General features: G+C 34.4%; 1 protein-coding gene across 2 annotated transcripts in view; it reads right to left on the reverse strand.

The window, feature by feature from the left end:
* Window positions 1–5,432: 5,432 nt before the first annotated feature.
* ogre (optic ganglion reduced) overlaps window positions 5,433–20,589 on the reverse strand; it is a 69,738-nt gene continuing 54,581 nt past the window's right edge. The window contains exons 5-8 of one of the 2 annotated variants that reach the window (XM_068772420.1): window positions 10,544–10,701; window positions 9,085–9,279; window positions 6,660–6,821; window positions 5,433–5,891 (exon numbers count right to left, since the gene is read on the reverse strand). In XM_068772420.1, the coding sequence (XP_068628521.1) occupies window positions 5,834–5,891; window positions 6,660–6,821; window positions 9,085–9,279; window positions 10,544–10,701 (573 nt within the window). In that variant the 3' untranslated portion in view covers window positions 5,433–5,833. Of the gene's footprint in view, window positions 5,892–6,655; window positions 6,822–9,084; window positions 9,280–10,543; window positions 10,702–20,589 lie in introns of those variants that run through there. The other variant, XM_068772422.1, reaches the window with a different exon arrangement.

A 20,589-nucleotide genomic window follows, 5' to 3' on the forward strand; every position in this document is an offset into this window, starting at 1 on the left:
TTAATACGTTTTATATTTACAACTGGCAACTCTAAAATTTATGTCCAGTTCAGAAATATATGTTACTGGTCAAAATCACTCGACTCGTGTAGATTTTAATATTGTAAGTGTTTAAAACTTACGTACAATTTTTATAAATCAATTATTAATTACTTGTGTTCCAATAAACTACAGAGTCAAAGCAAATTCGATCAAATAACGTTATCTCTAGACATAATATTAGTGTCAGTATTTTGTTCAAAAATAATAAATGCTTACAAAATCATATACGTTCTGAAACCTATTAAAATAGATTCCGATCTATTACCCACATTCTCATGATTTATCATAATTTAAACAAAGTATATATTAAAATGATTTAAGATTTTATTCATGATTATAAAATATGTGTAGAAAGTTTATTTAAAGAAAACAAAGTCTGAGCAAAATAAACACATGAGACATTAATCACGCCGTACGTGTCGACAGTCGTCGGATGTATTTAATAAAAGAAAATCATTTATAATGATACATACAACTTATCTTACAGCTGCCAAAATAAAGTCTGACTTAATGTAGACATATAAAACGTTGGAACACTTAAGTAGAATACATTTATAACTTAACAATAAAAGGGTGATGCACCGCTCGCGTCGTGGGACGATTACACTAGGAATGATCGTGAAATGGCTACGGGTTATGCGGCGACATTAAAAAACACTTCATTATGTTCATAGGTACGCATCCACTGAAGCAAGCCAAGAGAATGCGATGTACGAAAGGAAAGGTAAGAAAAGCAATGCAAGTTATAATATATATACCTTGCCATGGTATGGGGATACAAGAGGTCCCCTAAAACGTGGGCCATGAAAAAAGCGAGCCATACGCACTCAATAAAACAAAATAAAATAATGACACGCGTCGAAAAAGAACTCCAGACAAAATGTTTAGAGCGACAATCCAGATAAAGTGTGCATAGCATTCGAAGTGAGAGACAACATTTCTTTACCATAAATCATCACTGTGACGTTGGTTATCACACTGATTATAGCCTTTCGTTATAAAGCAGTAATGATAAGTTTCCGAACGTTGCCCAACAGAATTTAATTCGATTGATCTCTTATAGAAAGTTGAACGATTTCAGCCAATCTAATAAAACAAAAAATATACTTTACGGACCCAAATGAAAAATTTTGACCACTTTTCTAAATGCCTTCAGAGCTTAAATGTCGTGAAGTTAAAAATGTCATATTACCGACAAAATTGCAATAAGTTTCAATGTAAAATGTAGTTTTTTGACCAGTGTGACCGTTACTAGTGACGACACATAAATCTAAGTTGTGGTGGTAAACGAAGGGCTTTCGAGAAGAGTTACGGTCACCCAGAGAACAATGGCGGGGAAGGTGAAGTTAGCTATGCTCAGAGATTCGTTGTGAGATTCATAAATGAGAAAATCGGCAGGAGTAACTGACGTAGCTCAAAGAGTTGTTTGGTGGGACCGAAAGGTACTCATGTGGCACATTACACGCCTGTGGACGCATAAGCCCCGCATTACGTAGACCGTTACAAGTCAGTCGGCTAACATGATGACAAGAAAGAAATTTTATTAAAAATATAAATCTTAAGTTATGCAATACCGCCGCATAACCTATAATAAAATGACAAAACGCCATAAACTTAACAAATGCTGCGCCAATCGTAAAACGCACGACATTTATAAAAACACGTTACGCGCGCATCGAATAGTTAGCTTACATTTGTAAATGAACACTCAACAGTCTACGTTACTCGATATAAATCGAAGCGAAAGTTCTAATATATAGTATACAAAAGGAATAAAACATTCGAAACTTTGAGAAGGCAATATAAATCATTTATAATATAGCTCACAACACCACAAATACTTTGTAATTCATTTAAATGAAAATGAATTTTGATAACATTAATAGATGTTTCTTTTTAAACACACACAGTTACACAGCGGCATGTCATCGAAACTCATTTTCTTCTTCGCAATATAGAACAGATATGGACGTATATCGATTTACTTACAGATTCCTTTCAACTAGAATATGAACATATACAACCGTTCTGTGTATTGCCGTTAAAAATATAAAATTATCGAACTAAGACATTTCAAGAGCATCAATCATATCATCTTACAATTGCGCGCCAAAATCGCAAATGTCATCTGTCAAATTTGACATAACGTCAATGTCAAACTAAAATATGTTACGTGTGAAAAGTATTAACGTCTTATCACCAAATTTAAACAACACCATAGTGTCAAATACAAAAAGACAAAGTAATTTTTATATAATTTCTGTCGTAATAGTCAAATTTTCTAAATACAAAAGTGCACAGAACATATATTAATTTGACAACGATGAAATGCCAAATGTTAATGTATATTTACAAATATTTATCAAAAAACTCTTATCCCTACTTCAGATCTACAGATTGATACAATTATATTCAAAGATGTCTTTGATAACATTGAAACAATTGTTTCAACACATAGACTGCATTCCTATACACACCATATTCATAAACTAGAGAAATAAGGCGACCACAAAGTCCATTTGTTTTTCAATCAGTACATTGTGCTATAACTGTGTACCCAGTATTTCGATATTCCGCAATTTGTGCTGATAATAATAAAATAATTAATACAGAACCACAAACATTAAACTAACATAGCTTACAAAAAATGTCTTTTTTATATAAAACCTTCAGAACTTTTATTCAATTGTATTGGCACTTGTACATTGTATATTCTGAAATACTTAGAAACGAGCTATGGAAGGTATTTGATGGAATATTTTATATACTTCGAGATAATTAAACAGATCTTTGCATCCTTGATTTATTTTTAATTGCGAGTATTTCATCTTATACTTTAAATTTCCCAAACTATACAAATATACATAACAGATATATCCATCACCTATCGAGGTTGAAAAATTTAATTCAAATGCATGTAATAATAAAATTATATTTTTATATTAGCTAATCTAGACTGATATACGAAGACGTTGCAAAAAAAAACTTGAATGTATATCATAAACATCAGGTCCCGAAATTTCAAATACGAGAATTGAATGTTATCAACTTACGAACACTATATCTAAAATACAACCTTTTCACCAAAAAGTCACATTATATAAACATTCTAATCAGCCATTGATACAATAGAGCAACGTTTCTCAAGCTAAATAAAACCCCAGGGTTTCGTGAAATTCTCGTGCTTTTTATAATACAAAAAATTAAAGGCACAACTAAATCACACTCACACTCGGCATACCACATAAAAGGAACTACTACAAAGAGGTCCATTTATCAAAAAGATTAAAAAATGCTACTATAGAACACAGCTTATAAATTGATTCCAGTAAATTCCCTGCCACATTTCTACCATTTTCCCAAAAAATGTGAAGATTAGGTCTTACTACGGCAATTTACGAGTTTTATCAAACATAGAATCGATTGGTTAATTAAGTAATTGATGCTGTAAGTGTATGTCAAAAAGCAAAGTTGATCAAGCAAAAAAATGATTTCATCCAAATTTTCTTACTTGACATCTGACTGTACAAAAAAAAACAGCCATTTCTCACTTATTTCATTTAGAAAATTCCTCATTCGATAAATTTTCATGGACCCTCGGTTAAGAACTATGAACCCATATTTTTTTGTCATCTACTTGGAAGCATTGCTCTGGACCATTGTTTCCCAACGATAGACCCACCGCCCAGCACAAAGGTAGTTTGACTGTCAAGAGAAGCAATTCGAAAATGAGCTCTACACGAGTTTAACCCCCTTCGTTCTGGGTCATTTAAATGCAATTTAATGTTTCGGTACAAAATGTAACGAAAAAAGCAAACTTTTAATTTCGCTTGACAAGACAAAAATAACAACTTGGTGCATGGCGTAGTCATCGCCACTGAGTCAGTCGCTTTCCTACAGTAGACTACAGACTTCGCGGGGAAGTCCTGTTGTTTAAAAATCTCGCTATACAACCTGCAAACCTTACATCGCACCTATATGACCCATAGCAACATCTGAAGTGTTTCACAGCATTCGGTTAATATTTATTTAAAATAAGTGTTTTAATAACAATTATGTTACACGGATCCCTCCCCTATAAGAATTTTAGAAAGGCTTGTAAAAAGTTGAGAAACGCTGCTCTAAAGTGATTATATAATCATCTTATGATGACAGTAAAACAAATGATATCATGACAAAACACAAAATTTGTTACCTTGTAAAAAAAATCATATTTTAGTTTAATTAGAGATTCTCAGACTGATCTCGACTACAGCGACATCTACTATTTTAATGACATATAAATAGTGATCGGAATATTTGATAAGTTATTAATGGCGTCAAATGTATATATTATATGGACATACCTTCAGAATTGAGGAATTATAAAATTAACTTTCATTCACAACGCTTTAGTAAAACACAAAATGTAAATAGATGTCATGTTCAAAAAACGAAATTTTAAATATCGATAAAGGCATGTCCATGTTTTGATTTCCTGTTGAAAGTATTATTCCGATTACTGTATACTCTAAATTCCTACATAGATCCATACTCAAGGCACGCTACAGTCATTCGAAATATAAGGAATAAAAATATTCCTCACCTATACCGAGAAGACAGTCTCTTCCATACTATCACGTAGTAAATTTTAATTTCATTTACAATTATTCCTTCGTAATTTCCTCGGGGATTATGACTCATTTAAAATGCATTTTAAATCCATGTTTACTGACCTTTCAAATAAAATTATGGGACCTTTATAATGTAAGCTACGTATATTAAATACATAATCAACTATAAACAATATTAGACCTTATGGCAAATGAATTAGGAATATTTTTGACATTTGTCTGTTATACGTCCTTCTATCACGCTTAAAAATATACTTATAGCTAACATATAAGGCATATTGATATACAAAAGAGTTTAGTTCGTTGGAATATATTTAACCAAGCTTAAATTTCATTCATAAAATAAGTCAAAATTTTACAAAATGCAATATAGTTAATACTATATATCTGAAAAAAATCGTAAAAATTAACTGTAAGTCAGATATGTATTATAAATAAAAACTTTATAATATATGCATAAGTGAGCTGTTGAAAACCGTCACAAAAAAGACAGTCCATTTCGTTCTAGTATTTTATGGACACCCTACTATTTTTACAGACATATTTATATCAAAAAGAAGACATTGTTGGAATAGCAGTAACATGGAAGCTTTATAAGACTGTTTAAAAGTAGCACGGGATCAGAATTATATGAAATCGATTATTATTTTTTTACTATGCTGTATAAAATAAATATAATTCATAAAAACTAATATATGTCAGCTTTCGTTTTTATTTCATAAAATGAACTTTAATCGTAAGTAAATAAAGTCGACAATATTTCTTACTTAGAGTCTTTTTCGATTAAATGCTTAGTCCTTTGCAAATCGAATGCGAAATATAAAAATCGTAAAGTAAAATCGAAAATCGTTTTTTTAATTAATTAAACTTCCTATCAGCATACTTTGTACACAAAAGTAAATCTTACGCTTGTAAACTTAAATGCTAACACGAGTATATGCAAGAGGCCATTTCAGCTCGTCAATGTAATTAAATCTTTAAAGCAATGGCAGTAAAGATGAAAATTAATAACATATCTATATAAAATCACTTTTCATTACATCTGTGTGCCCACAGAGTGGCCACGTGTATAGGCGAGTGGCACTATGTATAAGCATGGAGGCGATGATGGTGGTGCCCATTGGTCAGACGCCCACCGTGGCGATGGGCGGATCGGAGGGCTGAAGCGGGAGCGATCGTCACGCGCGCGGTCCACTCTTCTCGCCCATTCGTTTCACCAGCTCCGCTATTAACTCTCTGAAACCAACAAATGATTAAATTTAGGGGAACTATGTCTTATTTGGATAGATTTGGCGTAAGTAACTAACTAAGTATATCGATGACATCGCGGCGATCATTGGGAGAGGCCTATACCTCGCAGTAGACGTCTATAAGCTGGTATAATGGTGATGACGATGAATACCTTTATCTGATTTTGATCACTGTTTAAGTTCTTTTACTGTTTAAACTAAATTCTCCAACTAGCGAAACCCTGGTTATTTGTGACTGTATTTTTAATGAAACTTTGTTTTCGTTTAGCTAACCTAGTCAACCCCGAAAATGGCCACCGGGAGACTTTTAGGATAAGAATGGGTTCCTGTATTTTGTATTTGTTGCACTCCAGTAGCTTCAGATGCATTTATTTACCTGTCGATTAATATCAAGGTAAGAAACAAATACACAATATTTGTTATACAGGTTTTGCTTCTTCTTTTTAACCTATGAACGCCCTCTGCAAGGCATAGGCTTTCTCTAAAGATTGCAACGATGACCAGTCCTGCGCTTCCCGCATCCAGCGACTTCCCGCGACTTCCCGCGACTTCCCGCAACTTCCCGTAACCTTATCCTCTTTCCAGCAGCATCGATCTTTCTTTCCACCTCCTCTCTGGGTCGTATACCTCCCTTATTTATAGTTTCTGGCGTACTATGTTACGTCATATCTGCTAGTCTTCGGCGTGGTCTTAACCTGATCGAACCAGCGTATAGGGACTGCGTTATTCTAGTAATGAAGTCTCCAGCACTCACCTATATATGATGGGATCCATGTTCCTGGCGAGCATGTAGAGCAGCCACCAGTCACCCACGTCCGTGCGGCGGGAGAGCAAGGCCGCCGTCTCCATGGCGATGGTGCGGGAGCGCGCGTGCAGTAGCCGCGGTCGCACCGACGGCACGAAGATTATCACCAGCCTGCCGGGTATCATTACACATTATTACATTACAAATTATCATTCAATATCTTATCTTAAAACCCTACCTTGTGAGGAGCTTACTCACGACGCGTCTACCTGTCTCGTTGTCGATAATGGTATATCTTACCACAGATATCTCTTCGGGAGAGCTATGCCTTGCAGTAGGTATCTATTCGCTGATTGGATGACATCTGATCTTTAAATATATTGACAATTATGCAACTGCCTCAACGTATCAATACACCGCTCCAGATTTATTAAATTCGTACAGGACACGTCCAATTGTTTATACAAATTCTTTTGAATTCTCTCACTAAGGTTTTCTTTCTTAAAATAGCACCGTTCTTTTTACACGTTTATTTATCTTATACTCATGTCGGCCATTTGTGAAACAAGCATCCAATTAATTAATTATAAATAAAGAATTGTCTACACGTCGAAAGCTTATCTAATTTCAATAAACATTCCAAAGCGCTCAGTATCAGCGGGCCTTTGTCGCTGACATTTCTTTGTGCAAACATAAACTATTTATGTAGATAAGAACTAAGGCTTGCCATTCACGTTCAATACCAAAGGCGTGTCCCAGTTTAGATAACCCTTTTTTATAAATAATACCTTAACCTGTTATAGTTCAATTGAAAGAGCTTTCGTAGGTTATTTCAAGTAATTTTATTTTACCTTATTGCTGAAAATGTTAAGTCTACCAATCTTCACATTTCTAAACCTATCTCAAAGAGAAATCCCGAGCATAGCCCTCTCCACTAACTTACTCCAACATTATCGAGGTATCCCATTACCTTACTTCAGTTTACTTTATCATACTTTTACTGATTTAATCTGATTTTCAAACAGTATTGATTTAGTGTTTAACGAATAAGGCCTAGTATTTAATTTAACAATGCCGACATTCTATGTCATTCGAATAAAGAATGTTTTAATTTGATTAAGGCTGATAACCGGACAAACTCAGTTCTATCTTTCATCATCAGTTCATGAGTCATTCTGAAATCAAATCTGCAATGTCGACGACAAATTTTTGCAGATAGCCGTCAATTGAGCGGATCGAAATCTCTTTTCAGCATGAAAACATTATTAGGAAGTGAAATAAACGATAGCCGAGAAACGCTAAAGAACCGGATATACGAATCTGATTTTTAAGGATAATTATGAAAATGAATAAAAAAAAACCGCCCAAGTTTGATGTGAGCTCCCAGATGCTCTAGTGACGGTTCCAATTTGGTAGCTTTAGGTAGAAGAATTTAATTTGAATGTCAAATTATTCTCATCCGGTATTGTACTCATGACACATATGAGTGACAACTATGAATTATTTTTATTTATTTAATATTCTTTACTGTACACGATAAGATACATAATATACAGATACAATAATATACAGAAAAGTACAATGGGCGGTCTTATCACACAAGGCAATCTCTTACAGACAACCATAGTAAGGAAAAGACAAAAGTACTTATAAAGGGTAGTTATTAGTCCTCAAGGTGCTTAAGATGGTCCTACTATAACTTAGACAGACGATAATAACTTTTTTTTTTCTCATGTCTCACCTGACAAACTTTTTATGATACACGGTTAATAATTTGGTTTGATTTTTGTTTACATTAATATTTATTCTATTGCTTACTTTTTTACCTAACCTGACCGATTCTTGGCTATCCTCTACTTCTTTAACATTATTTTCTAGTCTACTCTAATTTCCTATTATTAAGTATTTATTTCAAACTATCTCTAATTTTACATCGTTCAACTCTTTGTCTGCTTTTCACGCCAATCATAACTTAGGAGTCTTCAAGACAAGAATGACTATTCATCTTTCTCCTAAGCAAACATATACCATAGTAGACCTGGTCAAGGCTTAACATCAGGCGTGACAAAGATCACATGCTTTGCCTATAAACGTTGAAAAAAAAAGAAACCCAATGTGGTTACGGAACACTCGTCTCCGGTATGCGTTGGCGTCACAAAAAAATAGAGGTCCACGAACATATATCTGATTTCGATTATAAGGAAGAACTATAATAGATTGACTTTACCTATCGATATAGGCAGATAATATTTTAAGAATTTAAGTAAATTTTACTTGTGTGAATAATTTAAAAAAGTATTATAAAAATATATTTTTTTTTTATTTGTGGATGATTGTGAATATAGTAGAAATTTACCTACAGGGGCTCAACAGGAACCAGCTGAAATTTGAAAGAGGCCTATGAGAATAACAAACCATTAAAAAGCCAACTCACCTGTATATGACGAGCAGAGAGAGGACGACCGCGAGGATGATATACCAGAACCAGATGAAGATATAGGTCTTCTCGTTGACGATATTGAGCGGCAGGATGCAGAGGCTGTCGTGCGTCTGGATGCTGCCGGAGGCGCCGAACTTGTGGAAGGTGCACTTAGTGACGCGCGGGAACACGTATATCATAGGATCGTATCTGAAAATGTAGAACTTTCTTTTAAAATGTATAACACTTTATAAAGACACTGAAAAATTCATCAGGAAGTCAGAAAGAAGTCTTAAAAGTTAAAACCGCACGTCACATTAAATATACTATTTATTGCAAATAAATAATACTTAGGTGTAAAATCTTAACTAATACTGATCAGAGACAACTGTGACTTAGCTATAATGCTGTTACGAAAGAACTGCCTTTACTTAGAGGTCGAGGACTGTGGTCTCTTAAATGAAACAACCCATTGGACTTTGTTCTGGCAAACAATACAATCACTAGTAATGTATTACTTTTTAACTTGGATAACAATGAGTATTTATATCAATTTAATAGTATATTGGCATCAGTTAGGTAGAAGAATATGAGAACAATTACACTTTCTTACAAACGTTTCCATCGATATGTCTGCTAGCGCACATTTATCTTAGGTTCATGTTCATTTTAAACAAGTCAAACTAATCGTTTATTCACGTACAATACTATTATATATAATTAATGTATTACATCCACCCACAAGTGGGACAAATGACTTTGAGGTCTTCAAAAGACACTGGACGCAGATCGTTTCCGATAGGAAATCTCTAAAGGGAGACTTATGTTCAGACGTGGATGTATTAGACGTCAGCTGCAATATTGATGATGACTATTGCATTGATAAAAGAGAACCGTATTAATCACCGTAATGCGAAAGCCTTGCTTTTGTTGTTATTTTTTATATGAGAAAGACAGTGATTTGACTAAGAATTAAGTCGTATTTCTTATATCCATACGTGAGCGTACCTTCAATCTTTTATTCTGACCACCATGTGGGTATGATATTCTTTCAGGTCCGTAATCTCCATCATCTTAAAGCCCCACCTATCATCTGTACCACGCGCTACATAACCAGGTCACTGACACTTCGCTGGGCTATCTCGGATACTTTCGTTCATCAACGGATCTCCTTATATACGATTCGTTCTGGTAGATAAATTCAGAGCTTAACAAATCTTAACTATGAAGAAGGCTATATCTCCATGGATTGTTGAGCAAAGGTAACTAGTCAAATAGGTCCAAAATGAAAGACCGATTCAGAGTCGAAAGTCGTCACTGGTAACAGACATTGGTCGCAAATCTTTATCTTAGGCCTCTAAGGATATTGGACGAGAGATGTTTGGTAGTATTTGCACACTTAAGCACTAATGTTTGATGGTAGATTTTGAAGAATTTAAATTTGAACTATATAAATCATATCCACGAAACCTACCTCTGCTCCTGAGGCACCTCACTGTACCCTAGCACCCGGGTGCCGTACGAGAGGAACTCCCCGTTAAAGAAGCTGTCCATCATCCACAGTTGGAGGATGATGTTGATCAGGCACAGCAGCTCGCAGCCCCAGTATCTCAATGCGTATAACTTGTGCGTCTGGAAAAAAATATTTTTACATTAATAAGCTGTTTTGTTACCTCATCGCCATAATAATTTCGTAAGACTGTCACCGATGAACATAAACCTCTAACAGAATCCAAATTATCATCATAATAAGATTCACGGAAAACAAAGTGTTGGCAGAAGAAAAATATCCAGGCTGAAAAACTTACGTCAGTGATTTAGAAAGAGCGTCTGTTTAATCTTGAGAGCCGTTATATCAAAAATTAAGATTGTCCTAGTGGTCGCAGAGCTTCGGAAGAAGATGGCACTAAGAAGAAGAAATGAATGAAGCGGCCTGCACGTCACATTCCGGGTGGAGATATTTACTGCGGGTTCCCCGTCTGGGATCTCCACACCATAGCCTTTAGGCCATGGATGACCATAGATGACCACAGCATCACTTCTGCACACAATGTTACGTGACGACTGCCATTTCAACCATTGCTAATTCGCTGGACTATGACAATTACTTTCGTTCGTCCAATACTTACAACTTTATTCATTAAAGCTAATTTTACCGATGTAATAAACAAAAATCATTTAATATCATTAATGAATGACTCGTAAATCAGTATTAAAACATCAATGACTCAGCAACAATTACATTTAATGGCAGAGGTTACAGAAGAGTCTTTTATGGAACAGATATTTTAAACTAAATACGAGTACCATTATATTTATACAATTACTAATAATTTTGCGACCCGCATATATTCTCTTTAATATTACATACGCGGCCCGTGGTTTAGTAAACCCTGAACAATACAGATTACAATGTTATTATAGTTATGTAAATCCAGACCAAGCGACACTATTGCGGAACTTTGGTCGATAGTAAATATGAGAGTTTCCTCATACGTCGGATTCAATTAAATCTTGCGGTAGAACGGAGAATGCGGTAACGGGTACCTTGACCTCTTGATGTAACATGTCGATGTATTGGAAACCTACATTAGTACCTTCCTAAACAATAATCAATTTATTATGGGAAATATTTCCTTTGCATTAATAATTTTAAAAGAAATAAGAAGAAAGAATAGCAGTTGATGTCAGACATCACGTGTTCTCTTATAAACGTTAATATGATGGTATATTCCACATGGTGATATTCCACAAAATCAGGGAGGATTCCTTACTAACCTTCCATAATATTTACTAGACAAATGATTATTTACCCTTTATTTATTTTTTTCTTTCTCTGTTTTTTATTCTTTCTGAAACCAGTGCGATCAGAGTCAGATGTTTTTGTTCATTATTATATATATAATTATGTACCATTATTATAAGTTTACATGCTATATATAAATGTATGTTTTTATATATGTATGTCTTGTCTGTTAAACATCTTAACTACCCGTTATTTATACTTCTACTCTGTTTTCATAATATGTTTGTATGAAACTGCCTAGTATGATAAGACCGCGTTGTTCTTTTTTCTTTACTGTTATGCAACTATTTATATACTATCTAGCATCTATAATAAAGTATAAACTAATTTGCTTTCAAAAGAAGTTTTCCTTATGACGATGGTCTTTAGACTGCTAGATTTACTTAGCTTACTTACCTATAAACCCAATTAGTCTAAGTAAGAAAAGGACCAATATTTAGCCACTTCGGCACATGCAGTGGTAGTCGTGCAACAAAGTGCACCGCCCGCCAGCCCACTGATAAATGCGTATACGGCAAACAATGCGAATTACACAACTGCCACCGTCAAATCACTCAACACGTGTAAGTGAATTGACGGTGGCAGTTGTGTAACGACTACCATTGCATGTGCGGAAGTGGCTAAATATTGGTCCTTTTCTTACTTAGGATGGACTTCCCAAAAGGTAACGCCTGATTCCATTAAATACCAATTAGTCTAACTTCCCACGAAAACAACTAAAGTTCACTGAATGTGATTATCCACTTGCCTTTCAAGTGTATGTACAAAGCGGACATAACTTTTGAAGTCCTGACAAGTTTATAGAGGGACCGTGAGACAATAGTCGGATCTGATAGTACCAGCGCATGTACTCCATGCGCTGGTACTATCGGATCCGACTAATACTATAAGGGCATTTAATCTTTATATTTGTAGATTTTTCTTCATAATATATATCTTTCACGTCAATGCAAACTCCATTTTATCATCATAAGCATTTTTTTAAAAGTACGACGAATTAAATTATAATATATAAAATGCACACGTTTTTATAATAAAAAACCAAAAAAAGTACAAAAGAATCCATCCGTTCATTTTATTACTTTGTTTAATGCATAACCCTTTGAAGTCTAAAAACGTGAAACAATTAAAGTTAATTATATTAGTCTTTGAAAATATTACATACCTGTTTTCATCAGGTTTTAAGAGTATAATTAATGATGCCACTTAATAACAAAGCATTATTTAGTGTATTAAAATATTAACAAAAAATTAGGATAAAAAATCGGACGATTCTGTGTGTTTTAAGAGCGCTTCATCATCGTCATCATCTGATAGACGCCCGCTGCGAGTTACAGGCCTTCACCAAAGATCGCCGTGATGACATATCTTGCTCCGAATCAAGAAACTTCCGGGACCTTGACTAATTCATCTGTCCACCTAGCGGCGCGCCTACCCACGCGTCAACAGGCTTGAGTGCTAAGCAAACATATATATTTGGCATGCTTCGAATTTTAAAGTGTTTGTTCGGCAATTTAAATATGAATCTGAATAAATTTATTTTTTGGCGTGAAATTTTTTTTAAAACAAATTTACTGCCGGTAGCGTCAGAATGACTAGGCATCCAACAAGCATTTTTTTTTTCTTTGTACATATCCCTGTATTAGATGTGCAGACATTATGCTTTCAATAAATTGTTCACCGAATTTTTTATTTGCATCATCCTTTAGCCTTTACATTATCATCTACACATCTTTCTTTTCGGCACATTCTCCTCCATTCCTTTCCATAGTTTATTTTCCTTTCTTACGTCACCTTCCTTACTTCGCCTTCACTTCCACAGTATTACTTTTACATTTTTTAAATTTTATCTATTTATTTATATTTTAATTAATATTATTCTTTTTACTTTGTTAAATTCGAAATCACATACAATCACAGATTCTTTTCTCCTTCTAATTTTACCCGACTAGGATCTGTTGCTTTTAATTACTTTATTATTATCTTTTTACAATACTCCAAGAAGGTTTGGCACCTTTCTTCATCCTTTAAAAGCTTGACAGTGTTTTTTCTTATTTCCCTCCTCTATTCTCTCCTGCAACCGAACCAGTCCATATGCTCCCCACCAAATACGTGACAGCTGGTGATCAAATGCGCGAGAGTCTGGTTCACCGCAGGGTCAAAGGAGTACAAAGGACGCTCCACGAGTTCTTTACCGATACATTAAATATTGACAGATATTCTATGTACAATACAATATGATTTGTAATGACTATTAGCACCTGATATTGAATAATATTTTTGGCGTAGGATTATGTAGTTTCCACAATTGTTGACAATTCTGAATAGCTCTATTTCCTTTTATTAAGTATATGATATATTATTAGATATGGCGTATTAACACACTGGACCACACCGACAAGACCACCACGGTAGGCAACAGCGCGGAGCACGCGATACCCGAGCTCCTGTTTGTGTGAACTGTTCATTGTTGCATTCCATTCTCGGTACTAACGCTTCGTGTGCGAGCTTTTAAATCAACAACGTAATAAGAGATATGATTATTTGTGTCCAATGTGATATAAGATTACATTGATGATGACAATAAAGATCACTTTTGTTTTTTAAATAACTTCTCGCAACCAAAGCTTCAAGCTTAATGAGAACAACTGGTTTCAGTAGAACGTTCGATGTTCGTAAGACAAATGCTCCCAAGATCAGCCATTTCGAAGAGGGTTGACATTGCATGCCTACCACAATTTCTAGATTTTTATATATCCATCTCTGTCTTCTGTAACACTCCGACAACACTTTGTGAATTAAAGCAAAACATTCGAGAAGAAATGGCAGCGGTTAAAATGACTTGCTAGAATGTTCCAAAAGGCTTTTTTTTTAATTCATATTTGTGTCGTTAGGGTGTTTTGATGATAATATGTCTGAACTTTAGGGGTTGTTTATGACGTCATCAGGGGTCGAAATGAACGGCGACACAGTTTGCTTTTTGAAGTGTTTTGTTTATTTTTTACACACATAATTTTTCTATATATACAGTTATAGTTTTTGGTGCTTGAAAAAATCGAGTGTATATATTTTTTGAATACATTTTTTAAAAGCGATGACGAGGTCTTCGATGGTTCACGCTTACCTCGAATCTTCTAGGCAAGCATGTTTCTATTCTCTCTTGACTTGAAGACTTCTAAGTTATAGCTATCAAATATATAATTGACATACATGCGATGCAATAATAATATATTCATATTTTATATACATAAACATTTTAATTTAAATTTTACTTGCTCAACCACATATAATTAACTCAGTTGAATCACGTACTTTAGCCGAGTGGATTTACCATCTGATTTAATATTCAAATAAAAAAACTAGTCTCCTACAACACTTTCTCTTACGACATTTTTCTCTTCGACACGGCTCAGTGAAAGAGCTTGCCCCACCGACAAATTACCAAACAAGTGAAACTCAACTCGGCGATGTGTACACAGCTTACAACATGTAAATATAATCAGAGTACTAGTTTATTTATGTAAGTCGCAAATAACATATTTTATGTATCTTTTTGCTTCTAAGTTCTTTTCTTTTTTATATAATTAATAAGTTGTGAACATAAAAAACTAACATCTCGTTCGAAACACCCCAATACTAGTGATGGCTTTTGGTCTTTTATTATGGTCCTTACAATAAGGCTTAAGTTTACCCAGAGAGCAACGGAGAGGGCTATGAACAACGAACGATCCACCAAAAAATTAAAATGACAGACGTAGCTCTAAGAATTACTAGTCTAAAGTGGCAATGTACGTGTCACATTGGTAAAACCGACCGACGACTGAGTCAACATACTGTGTATACATATATATATATATATATATATACAATACGTTAATATTTCAGGATTTGTATCCGTATCATCTGTAGACTTCAAAAGATAGCATTATTTATGTCACCCCGCCGTTCGCCACTAATCTTAAAACCGTCTAAGTAGATGTAACTATTACAAAATAATAGAATATTCTAGATAACCCATCAATAATAGTCCGCGGACCTCCTGTTTCTGCGGACTCAATTTCGATGGAGCTGCACAAAGCCTTAATCGGCTAGCAGCAAAATTTCAAACACATCAAGTGCGTCAATAAAATTTAAAACACTATAACAAAAGTTAAACGTACAACTACAAAATTTTAAGACACTTGCAACAGCATCCGGATGAAAAGAGAATAGAATCACATATAGTGAAAGGCTTAGATGAAGGTTATAATGTAGAATAGACCTTATTACTAATAACAATTTTTTTAGACAAAATTAAAAAGTTAGTGGTAAATACATTTATAACCTAAGTGTTTTATTTCTATGCATATATCTATGGTAGATCTACACCACAATTAGTCTCACCGAACCCCATGACTGTTTCTTAAGTGGTATCTATTTTCGTCACCAGTAAATAGAGGGGACTTCCAATTTTAAACTTTAATAATTCTTTGGGTGGATCCTTATAGTGATTTGTGTAGGATTACGGATCCTTTTGAACAAAATGAAAGCATATATCGTATTACCTATGCGCACTTATTATATATTTATGTTTTAAGTTTAGTGATACTGATCTCTTTGAGAGCACAGACAATGAAATGGAATTAACTGAGAATTAGAATCTTTTTTTATTTTTATTACAAGGTCTTATTTTCACAATAGGTGTAGTGGTGTTTACTATATATAATTGTAATTTTCCTAAATAATTAAATACGTAAACATTATGTGAACATATTTTTTTTAATTTTACCCCAACTTAAAGCCTCGACTTATAGAAAAATTGGTGTATTTAATACAAAAAACAAAAATAATTATCAAAAGAAGGAGATGACACTTGTTTTAACAGCTCCTTATAGATACCGGACTATTTGTATTTCGTGCGACAGAGATAACGCTATACGAAGCCGAAATTAGCCGATTGTCTCTTTCCAAAAGTCGATATGCAACATATAAAGCCGAGTATTGTACAAGAGTAGATCTTGCGATCGTAGATCGCGGGTTCGATTATCGAAATCCGTATAATGTCATATTATATAGTGCATTAATTATATAGGACTGCTATTTATGAGTCTCCAGAGGATGGGCAGCAGCGTCCTCTGCGTACCATAATTCCACACCGTGATCACTAAACAGCCTGCCAAGCGTGGCGGTTATGGTATATCTCCCAATGATATCTTTTGGGTAGGGTTTTACCTTGTCATGCATCTATTGGCTGTAACGGAAGTGTTTTACAACAGATGTTTACTTCCATTAAAATACGTTGATACACGAAAGGTTTTTATTTTTGTGACGAAAAGATATTTGTTAAGGCGTTTCATATATACGTTACATGGCTTTGTAGTCTTCATAGTTTTTACGGGTAGAGTGTTTTTGCCTGATAGTCCAAACCACCATGCTCACACTGGAGCCAACGCTTCTTAGAGTGACTAATCCCATGGACCCCCTATAAAGGATATTGGACTATCTTTCAATACACATTTAACATAATTCAAGGATATCCGAGAGAGGACTGTTGATCATTTACTCGATCTCTAGATGTCATCGGATTATCACCACTACACAAAAGGATACTAATGGGAGAAGTGGTTAAGGAAAATCCAACGACGCTTTTATCTCCGGTTAGGTTTTTAGTACTCCATTATGTTATACTTTTCTGGTCTTACAATAAAACAATAAAAATATATTTAATCAATTCCATATTTAAAGGAATACATACTGATCGTGTCCGATGTCCTTTTTTACAAATAATTTCTGATTTTAGTATATAAATCAGAAGAAACTATGCCTGCATGCATCTGGGACTTCAAAAGACGCTAACATCCTGTCTCAATTAAGGATATTCAGATTACATTTGTTTGTCTATTTGTTGATCCTAAAACTTGTTCCTCCTAAAATTTTGTTAGACACCTTTTCTGATATTACAATGAAACAATAAAGCTTTGCTGAAAACAAAGTAACGACATTTAAAGTTTGTTGTAAAGTTCTTTCGACGAGTAAAATTTTATTATAAATCAATACAATGACATATGACATGTCAAAATACCACAGTAATGTTATGTAGTTTCTTTATATTAATGTATTTTTTATATTTACTATTGTTTTAGAAGATTATATATATATATGTCGATAGATGTGTGAACATCACTATAGAACGAATAGAATAGTAATTCTTAAAACGCGTCATTGAAGAGTCGCGTCTATTCGCACCCCACTGCATCGGAAGAGCGCGACAGATGTGCCCTTTGTGCGCCGGCAGTACACCTGGACGTTTTTGTGCCCCGAGTATAAGCGGGCGGCCATGTGCGGATGTGGACTATGATTTTTTTTTTGTAATTATTTTCATCTTTGTTCATATTGTGTGGACCTTACAACCTTTCATGTTATGAATAGCTTATGAAATCTTTTATATGTTCGAGAATTACTTGGCGAATATTAACCCGAAAATGAACTACGCAGACTCAGTAGGTACCTGTTTTTTATATATATTCGTTCTCTCTGTTTGGTGTAGGACAAGGACGTTACAATTTCGATTAAAAAGATTTTTAAATAATTTTTTATAAGCATTTGTCCTCTTTCTTCCTTCACAGTATCTTTCATACTTCTTCTTTCTTTCATCCATTATAAAATCTTTCACTTCATAAGCATTATTGTCATTCAAACATTGCCTTTAATCCTTCTTCTCCATTCTCAAAGTATCACATAATTATTTCCTACTTTTGTGTTTTGACTTTTGTATCTTACATTTTATTAAATTCTACAACTAATATATTATTCATCTGCAGTAATTTTGTATATATTCTTAAATATTTTACATCCATTGGTCTTACCCGACCATTTATTAGTAAGTAACTGTTCACTCTAACCTTTAAGAAACCTGGGTTATAATTCTCTGGAAATAACGAAGCCGGCAGATTGTTCCATATCCAAACTGTGTGGATCAGTAACATATAATCTAAACGCTTAAAGTCGAACAAACTCAGTTTTACCGAATGAAGACCTTCGAGATTGTAGATTACCACAATGGTACATATAGTGTTTATAATTCTAAAACATCATTATGGTTAGCAAGAACAAAAATCACGTCTTACAGTGACTCAGACGCACAAATTCTGATTCAACCAAAAAAAAATTAATATTCACAAGGAAGTCAGGCTAAACAATGAGTGGGCCATTCACCCAATAATTATGACTAATATATAACAAAAAGCCTTACTCGACATGTTCAAGTTTGATTAAAAAAACGAGGTTGTCCGAAACGTAATCGTTCTGATTTAGATCGCGTGTCAATTTTCCAGTAACCTACTTGGTTGTATAACTCCTTTACCCTAAACCGTGTGGAATACAATGGAATAATTCATAAGGCTTCGATAACATATGGCAGTTTTTGATACGCGACAGATCAGGTTACATCAAAAGTCGAGTAAATTGTAAAATGATACTTCAATGGTGGAACAACTTCATTTCCTGATGGTGCACCATGATAATTTAAAAAGGTAAATTAGTCTTTCTTCTTCTTTTCAGCAGATAGACACCTATTGCTAGGAAAGAGATCGCCACGATGATCGGTGTTATGCTGTTCCCATCCAGCGACTTCCAGGAACCTTGTCCCCCTAGTGTTCACCACTCGAGAACACTTCGGTCTCCACAGCCATCGATTGCGTGGGAGATGTCCCGTCCCCCCACTGCTACTTTAAATAAGCAATATTTCAAGTTACATCGGTGATTTTGATTATCGTAGATCCAGTAATCTCACGATATATTACAAAAACTCCTATTATAACGTGAAGAATAAAGTAATATAAGCGATTATAGAGTTAAGGAATGGATTGCTCTAATGTTATTGTAATAAAGATATTGTAAAAGAAACCACAAAAATTTTTTGGCTTCATCCGAGTTTATTATGGACACTGCTCAGATCAGAGCGAGTTAGGTACCCTCGTAGCTTAAATTTAATGACTGTTTTAGTAAATTAGTCACTTCTGGATCTCTTCTCATGTTGCACACCAGTGCTCTATTTAAATGATCCTATGTGAATAATCAAATAAATAAACGTTTATATCATCCTACCATTTATACATACGAATAACATGATTGCAAACCTATCGTAATCATCTATTACTTCCTTCTATACGACCTCTTCTTGTTGCTGAGATTCATACGAAGTTCACCCTCGCACTTGGCTATCTTAACAGAGGCTAAGTGCTCTGCCCTGACCCACAAAACCAGAGAAAACTTCAATATGCCACGTGATCAGCACGGTATGTCAAATAAAAAAAAACTGTCTATCAAACACTACGGATTATCTAATCTAACCCAGAGTTCCCCAAACTTTTTTAAGTCGTAGACCCCTTGCCATGTTTTTCCGTGTTGGGTAGACCCCCTACTTACCTGATATTGATTTCCTGTAAATTTCTAACTGTAATGAAGTTTATATATAAATTATCAACATTTGGCGTCAATTTTGTAAGGGTTAATCTTAAATCTCCTCGGCTAATGATGTCCAGTCTGTTTATTTATATTATTATTTATAAATAATGTAAATGTATTGATATTATAAGATAGTATGATGTAAGTAAATAGGTACTATCAGTTTATGTGTTGAGATCCACTATCGTGGACCCCCATATTCATTTCATGGACCCCCAAATTTTTTTTCGCTGACGTAGACCCCTTGCAGGTTGTCATAGACTTCTAGG

This window comes from Battus philenor, unplaced genomic scaffold (assembly GCF_028537555.1).
Source record: "Battus philenor isolate CCGP_79_NKW_IND1 unplaced genomic scaffold, ilBatPhil1.0.hap1 SCAF_5, whole genome shotgun sequence".
Taxonomy (NCBI): Eukaryota; Metazoa; Arthropoda; class Insecta; order Lepidoptera; family Papilionidae; genus Battus; species Battus philenor.